We start from the raw sequence: 9,106 nt of genomic DNA, 5'->3' as shown, positions 1-9,106 counted from the left end.
TTATGTTATTTATGTTTAATTGTTATATCGTATTAATTTATATCATATCATACTTTGTTTTTTGTTTTTTTATACTTTCTTTTTTTTTTTTTTAGTTTCATCAAAAATATATTTATATAATTATAAAAGGAAAATCGTTTGTCGTTTATTTTATTATAATAAAAAGATATTATATCTAATAAAAAATTAGAAAACATTACACTAAAAAGATTTTTAATTTGTTATACACTACTGACCAAGTATTTAGGTTAGGTTAATAATTTCTATTATATTTAAGTTTTGTTGGTTCTGTTATTAATTTGAAATAAATATTATATATATATATATATATATATATATATATATAAATTTTTGATGAAAGAATTTTCAAAAACAATAAAATTTTAACTCAATTTTTCTCTTATCTAAATTCTTAAATTCTATAAAATATATTGATAATTTAAAACTTTTAAATTTTTAAAATCAATATAATTTTAAACTTAAATAATAATTTTAAACTAGTATAATTTTAAACTTTTAAGTCAAAATACTTTAATCAATGAAAAAATTTAAAAATTCTGTTAAATTTTATAGTTGAAGAATAAGAAGAGAAAAAGAAATGTCTAATTTTCATTATTCTATACATTGATGTATGATGATATTTAAAATATTATAATTATAGAATTATTATATAGAGAAGAATCAATATTAATTAATGCTAATTTTTATTATTCCTATCATATTTTTTATTTAATAACAAATAAACATGTTATATTATGTTATATTAAATAAAAAAGTATCAATATTTGATGAAAGAAATAAAAACTATACGTTAATATTAAACAAATCTTTCTTCTAAGATTATAAAAATTACAAAATTGAGAGATTTATCTAAGATAATTTTAAAAATATAGAATACAAATTAAAACTGAAAAATATTTTTTTTTTTTTGAAATAAAACAAGAAATATATAATCCTTATTCTTTTTTTCATTTTTTCCGATTAGTGTATATATTTTTATAATATGAAATAAATACATGAAATAAATAAAATGAAAAAAAAATAAAGAAAAAGAATAATTTAAAATTATATATATTTATAAATTATATATATTATATAAAATGTATTATAATCGATATTAATTTCAGGTTAAATATAATATGATTAATTTCTTCATTTTTCAGAAATAAATAAATGAATTAAATTTTAATATTTTTTATAAAATTGGAAAAAATATAACACTATAAAATTCTATTCCGTCAAAAAAATCGATAAAAACGATTTTGATTATTTATCATATTAAAAAAACAACAATTGTCTCTAATGAAAGAATTTCTTTTTCATTCAAACAATTTTTTATTTCTTTTTTATAAAAAGCTATATTTATAATAATATAAAATTTATTGAAAATAAATACATTTTTAATATATTTTTATAATTTATAATTTATATAATAATTATGTTACAAATAAAAAGGAACGAATTTTTTATTTAATTATTATAAATATTGTATAAATGATTTACATAAATCCCGGTTATATAATTATATTTAAATTTCAAACAATTTTATCTTATAAAAAATTCCATTATTCTCACCTCATCTTAAGTATGTCATATTAAAAAAAATTAATATGATACGAATCATTCATCGGTCCTGTTACCATCGAATTAAACACGCTTTTTACACTTTTGTCAACCCAAAATCAAAATCGTTGATACGTGCACTGATTACAAATATCGAGGTAAGCTCGATTTCACCAGCGATTACATTATTTTCACGGAATGAGAATCACGGTACGTCGGCGATAATATTTTGCCGCGTGGTACGATTGCATATTTAAGGGTTGCCATGTCAAGCGTCAAGCGCGCCCTTTGAATACATTTAAATTCATTAACAGTAAAGGCTATGTTCCTGTAAACTGCGATACACATATATATATATATGCAAAGTCTGATGTATATGTACAAAATATGGGTATCATTATATTGTAAAACGGATGAATATGTGTTTGCAATAATTGTATGCTGTAAAAAATCGATCGATGATTGCAAATGATCTATAATCTATAATCATGAAATAAAATTAAATATAAATATATATGATAAATATAAATATAATATATGAAATAAAATTAATGAACCGTTCTCATTTTTGTTACAGATTATCACTGAAATTCTTGGATCAATATGCCGCATACAGGTGAGTTCAAAATTGATTTGGCTTCTCTTTTCAAAAATATTTAAAAAAATTTATTCTTATTTAATTTTATCGATAGAATTTCTTTATCGATGTTCTTACATTAATTTTCTTTTTTATTGTTTTAATTATATTTCGTTCGCAGACATGATCTTCTTTCAGTTTTATTGTTGAAATCTCATTTATCTCTAAAAAATTTTTTTCCTTCTTGAATACTATTCAGAATTTCATCCATGCGTAATAGCTCAACAAATATGAAAATTATTTATTATTATTTATTATTATTTCATAATATTTTTAGAAAAAATTTGAAATGTATAATAATGATTTATAATAATAAAATATAAATTGTTATATAAGTTATTTGATAATTATTTACGAAAAAATACTCTAATTTTAATGATTTTTAATATGGTATCAAAGTCATCAATCTATAGTCATCATATATATCTATATATGTTGTAAAGATTTTATTTGAAAATCGTTGCAAAAAATGTTTCTTCGAGACAATTTAGGTTAAATTAAATCAGATTACTTATAATCAACTTTATTGCGACAGACAATTAACGATTCACAATGGTCAAATTAAGAAAACAATATCAATGTAAATTAATTTGGCTGATAGTTAAATGAGTTTTTATTTAATTTTAATTTGACGTGAAATTAAATTTAAAATTAATATTATATAATTAATATTGAATAAAAATTTATTTAATTTCTGATTTCATGATTTATATTGGGTTTGGATTAAATTAGGTTAGGTTAATAATTTTTAATAACTAATTTATTAAAAATTTTTTAATAAATAACGACTATCATGTAAAATTTTTACAACACTATTCAATATAATGATAACATATTAAATATAATCATCGAGATCGAAATGTGATATTTTTTTATAAATATTATAATTATTTATTACTATCAAAAATAAACATTTGTCTATGAATGTAACTTCTTATTTAAAATTCACAGAATTTGGCGCCATCATTCAAAAAACTTATCCATTAAATTTAAATAACTTCAATATTGGCAAATATTGATGAATAAATTCAAAATCTAAGAATTCATGAACTAAACAACCGACATACATATTAACATTAATATAACATCATATGTACAAACGATACGTAGATTATCCTCTTATCATTTCTTAGACACTTAATCCGACGTCACTTACTGTCGGCGAGATCAAAAGACGAGTTCCAATCGATCACTTGTAAAAATTAAATTTATTTCTTCTCGTTCTTCTCGGTCTGCACGCACGCCCGCGCCATTTCTTTTACACTTTTTCTTGCTTTTTCTCACCAATGCTTCCATTGATCAAGTTCTTTCGTCCATCTCCTTCGTACATTCTTCGATGTTCTCCACGAACTGATTGGTCCCTCGAGGCGTCGACTAAATTACGATTTGGAAGCCAGTTTGACAGTAATTAACGAAAAATTTTATATGAATCGAGATCCAAGATCTATGGACCTGTTATTAAACGAGTTTAATCACATTGCACTGCCTGATCTCATTTACTTCTTCTGCTTAATATTGCTTTATTTTTTACGGTAAATATTAAGATTATTATATATAAGATATATATAAGACTATATAATATAACTTTATTAATAATAAAACTTCTAAGAATTCAGAATTCAGAACTAAAATGTTGAGAATTATGTTTTCTTAAAATTAATATTATTAATTATTCTTAACTAACTGAAATGTTGCTTTGTTACATTGAAATTGTTTATATAAAATCTATTTATATTATGGAAACAAAATTTTGAATACTTCATTATTTAACTATATGTTTTAATTATTGTTGAACATCATTCCACTTATATGAATATTTTTATAATAGATCTTTTAATAAAAATAGAATAGACGACTATCATAGCTAATTATTTTATTTGTAAATTGATTAATTAACAAATTTTATTAATCTGAATAAGGTAACCTTTGGAATATAGAATATTCCTTCATCTTCAATATTCCAAATTAGCAATATAGCATTAAAATTTATTATTTTGTATCACATTTTATATTCTCAGAATATTCACATGAAACTATAAAATTATAATGAATAATAATTAAGTGATTTACTTTAAATTTTCATTGAATACAATTGTATAATCATATTTTAACTATGACTTTAATTATTGAATAATTATTGAATTAAAATTTGCTCAAAAACTTTTGAAAATTGACATTTTATTCTTCTGTAAATTAAAATTACAGTTTTTATAAAGTATGATTAGTTTTTATTATTTATTATTATACTAAAAATTAAATAGTGTTAGTAGTTTTTTAAATATTTTGATAAAAATAATTTTAATTGAATATCGATAAAAATGACAAAATTTATTTTAATGATTCATCACTTATAAATGAATTAATTATATTTATAGAATTATTTCCAAAATTATAATATTTTATGTATTATATCATAAATTTATTTTAAAAAAAATAATATTTCGTGAAATTCTCTCATATGAATATAAACTTTTATAAATTGAATAAAATGTTATACAATCATAGAATAAAAAATCATAAAATTAGCTAAATTTTCATTACATTATCTCCATTTATTCCAAAAGAGACAGAAAAATAAATCTTTTCTAATATCCAATATATTTTTTTTAATACATTTAAGAAAATATTAAATATTTGTTCAGATTCAATAAGAAAAAAATGACTAAAAATTTCCTATTCCTCTTTAAATAAATGAATTTTTTCTTCTTTAATAAATTTTGATCTCATCTATAACACTATCCATTATTATATTGGATTTCATTTTCCATTCTCAATCCTTAGCATACTGAGAATTCATGATAAAATTCTCAGTGAAACGTTAAAAAAATCAAATCAAAAAGTTACCTTTATCAATTCAATTAATTCTCAAAATTACGTTTCTCAAATTGAAACATATTAAAAGAGACATAAATATTGTTCTTATATTTTCAATTACAAACACATGAGATTTAGAATCATCAAACAGAAAAATAGTTTCATGAGAATGATTCTATATGATGTTGTTCATTCGTAAAAAAAAAAAAAAAAAAAAAAAAAGAGATAAAAATTCTGTTAACGTAGATGAATTGTAATTATAGGTAGGCAGGTGTATAGTTTGGTTAGAGCTTAAATAGGAAGCGCGATACCGATCGACACATGACCGCATTAATTTGCTAATTCTAAACTAACTATTATTATATATCTAAAGATATAATCCCTAGCCGTCGCATAAATATCTTCTTACCTTTTTTAATTTATAATCTACTAATAATTTATAATCATCATGTTACGTATCGATATATATTGGCAACATTTTTTTTTCATTCTTTCCCTCTTCTCTCTTACAATTAATCCCGCTTCGTTATTTCATCCCAATTTTATCAAGTTCGATCTGAGATTTTGCTGTTATATGAGCAATTAAATGATAATTTAGATCTCGTTTTTTGAATTTTTTTTTTAAATTTTGGTTAGTTTGAAATTTATGAGGGAAAAATTATTCTTTAATTTTTTTATTTTCATATGATATTGATATTTAAAATATTTTTGAACTATTATATTTTTGAATAAGTTTAAATATTTTTTAAATGCTTGTTCATAAATTGTAGAAATGGAAAAATTTTTTGCTAAAATATTTTTTAATTTTTTAGAATTTTTTTTTTTTTAATCCTTAAAAAGAGATGATAATTTTTTGAATTAAAACTATGTAAAAATCATAAAAATGAAAAATCTGCATTAAATATTTGTCAAATGAATGATCCTAAGACCATAAATACAAAATTAAACAATACAAAATCAAAAAAATTCTATATAATTCTATAAAATAAAATTCTAAGATAATTTTAAAAATTCTCTTTTATCTTCTATAAAATTAGATGAAAATTTTTTTAAATTAAATCTGAAACTAAATTTTGATATTAATCTAAATATAAAAAAAGATTAACAACTATTACAAAAATTAATTTATTATTAATATATTAATAATATTATTTATATATTTATTTATATAATAATATTATTTATATATTTATATATTTAATATTATTTATATATTTAAATTATAATATTTAATTTTTATATTATATAATTTATTAATATATTATATAATTTCATTAAAAAATTTCTTAGAATAAGAATTGTCATCAAAAAAATATTTAAAAACTTACGAACAAAATTTTTTTTTTGTTACATAAAAAAAATATTAGAAAAAAAAATACTATTCGAATATTAAATCTTACCTTTTTTTCTTCTGTTGTAAACCTCTCTATTGAATGATCTTCACGCTCGATAAATTTGCACCTTTGCAGAGATGAGAGAGCAAGAAGAAAGAAAGGAATCCGACATTTATTCGCACAATTTCGTGTGAGATTTTTATAAAAGATAAAGAGAATTTCCTGCTCGGTTTTTGCCGTAATAATAATTTGGCCCGCGGGAGTGTCGGTCTGTCGCTGTTTCGATTGCGTATAATTTCGGCCTGATCTTCAAGCTTGGAACAGGAAGCGACATTCTTTTTACCATGTAATGCCAAAATTAAAGCAAGGTGAAGAAAAAAAAAAAGAAAGAAAACTTGTTGTAAAGAAGAAAGAATAAAGAGAGAGATAGGAGTAAAGAGACACATGCGACAGGATTTTTAAGGAAGTGAAATAATAATTGCCAATAAAGCCAAATAAATCGTTACACCAGTGTCAAATATCGTCGATGAATAATGAGGGATCGACACGCGAGAATTTCTTCCTTTTTTTTTTTTAATATCATTTTTTTGTAATAACGTGCCGAAAAGTTTGTTGTCGTTGTTAAGAGATCGCTTTAAATCATCCTTCTGTGAATCTTCGTCGCAACTACGTATTTTCTTTTTTTTTTATTACCAACGAGAATTCTTTTCAAATTTTCTCCTCTTTTTTTCTTTTTGTTTTCTGCTCCCTTCCTTCTTTTCAATTCCTTTTTTTTTTTTCTTCCATTTTCATTCCTCGTAATTACCGATCTGAATCATTCGACGAGAAAGTCGATGAACGTGCAATTTATGTAACTGTAAAGAACTCAACACATTGGATGAGAGATTTCTCGTTGTTTTAAAAACTTATTGATAATTGTAGTTCAAATTATCAGCAAATTCCAAAATTTCAAACTTTCGTAGCCCGATTTCACGCAATTTTCTTATTACTTTTTAATATTTAATATATTAATTAATGAAAAATCTTTGTGTAATAAAAATTGTATAATTACAAAAAAATATTAGGAATATGATATATTAGGAATATGATATATATAGATTATTCAATTTTATTACTAAAATAGAAAGAAATTTTTAAGATTCTATTGCAGAAATATTTTAACTTAGAATATAAATATTATTAAATGTTTTATAAAAAAAGATTTTAATCATTATTAATGAATTTAGCTATTTATTAATTAATAAAATTCATTACTTTAAAAAAAAAAGAAATAAATAAATTATATTCTACACCTTCATTAAAAGCTTATTAATATTTATATATTCTGAAAGAAATTTTATAAGAAAATTATACTTAATTTAATACCTATATCTTATATATATAGAATATTTACAATTTCATTAAAAATTATTCCAATTTATTTAATTCTTTCATATTTTCTATATAACATATTACAAAATATTACATACAAATTGTTTTTTTATTAATTATTGCAAATATCGATATAATTTTAAAAATTTTAGAGATAAAACATTGAGAAGAGGGAAGCAAAAAGGAAGAGGAAAATGTTTACATAAAATAACATATTATTTTTTTGTTTAAATAACTTACATTAAAATTTTATAATATTTGAATGATAGTGACATTTAATAATATTTAAAAGATAATAAAGAATATTTTATATAAATTCTTTTCTTTTGTACAAAGAAAAAAAATTATTTTGTATATTAATTTTTTAACTATACTTTTTTTAATTATACAGAATAGAAAAAATATTTCAAATAAATATTATTAAACGACTCGATTATAATACATTTTTCTAATTATTAGACAATCAATTATTTTTCTTCTAAAAAAGAAATATTAATTTATTATATTTCTAAAATAAAAAATTAAGTTTTTATTTATCTATTTAAATTATTACAAAAGGTTATTACAATAATCTTTTTTTAAAGTATGAAAAATATTTTCAGAAAATATTATTTCGTTCGCCTTAATTTATTCATTTTTGTTCTAATCAGTGCAAAGAAACAATTTTTAATCAAAAGCTTAAATAAAAATTATTTTATGATATAAAAAATTACAAATACTAGAAGCATTACGTTTATTATATTATTGAGAATTGAAAAAATAGATAAAAATAAATATTATTATTATTTTTATAATTTTTACAGTTTATAGCTATAAATTTTATATTTCTGATTAATATTTTTTTCGTTTTTAATTTTATCCAGAAGAAAAGTATTTATAAAATTACAAAAGTGATAATAAATAACGAACTTTTTACAAATCCTAAAAAAATTAAAAAATAAAATTAAAAAATATTTTTTAATTACAAAAAAATTTCCTTAAATATTATTCTTCAAATTTTCATAAGAGTAAGAAAATTTTATTTATATATATTACTTTTAAAAAATTTAAGATTATTATAATTTACATTTATATTATTATATTTATTACATTTATAGAAAATTCAGAGTAGGTACATCATTAAATCATTTAAGGATAAATTGCAGAAATTTTCATAATATTTTGATTCTGAGCAAATAATTAATTAAACCGTTAATCAATGGTTACCGAAAATGATTAGAAAATAGAATGTTTTCATTGCTCGTAAGCCATCGTTGATTTATGATGGATTTAATATCTCGAAATCTTTTGGCTTTTTCGTTTCAACCATTTCAAAAATGAGGCTACTGAAAGCGTTATAACTCAGATTTTACTCTATATAATATATGTTTTAATGCGTATCAGTTAC

General features: G+C 20.2%; 1 protein-coding gene across 1 annotated transcript in view; it reads left to right on the top strand.

Moving 5' to 3' along the window:
- The first annotated feature begins 2,166 nt into the window (after positions 1–2,166).
- LOC122720219 (paired box pox-neuro protein) overlaps positions 2,167–9,106 on the top strand; it is a 30,604-nt gene continuing 23,664 nt past the window's right edge. The window contains exon 1 of the mRNA XM_043946777.1: positions 2,167–2,179. Coding sequence (XP_043802712.1) covers positions 2,167–2,179 — 13 coding nt within the window. The remainder of the gene's footprint in view (positions 2,180–9,106) is intronic.

The sequence above is a fragment of the Apis laboriosa genome, unplaced genomic scaffold (assembly GCF_014066325.1).
Source record: "Apis laboriosa isolate Shangri-la unplaced genomic scaffold, ASM1406632v1 scaffold122_cov146, whole genome shotgun sequence".
NCBI classification, from domain to species: domain Eukaryota; kingdom Metazoa; phylum Arthropoda; class Insecta; order Hymenoptera; family Apidae; genus Apis; species Apis laboriosa.
This window is presented reverse-complemented; position numbering and strand designations above follow the sequence as displayed.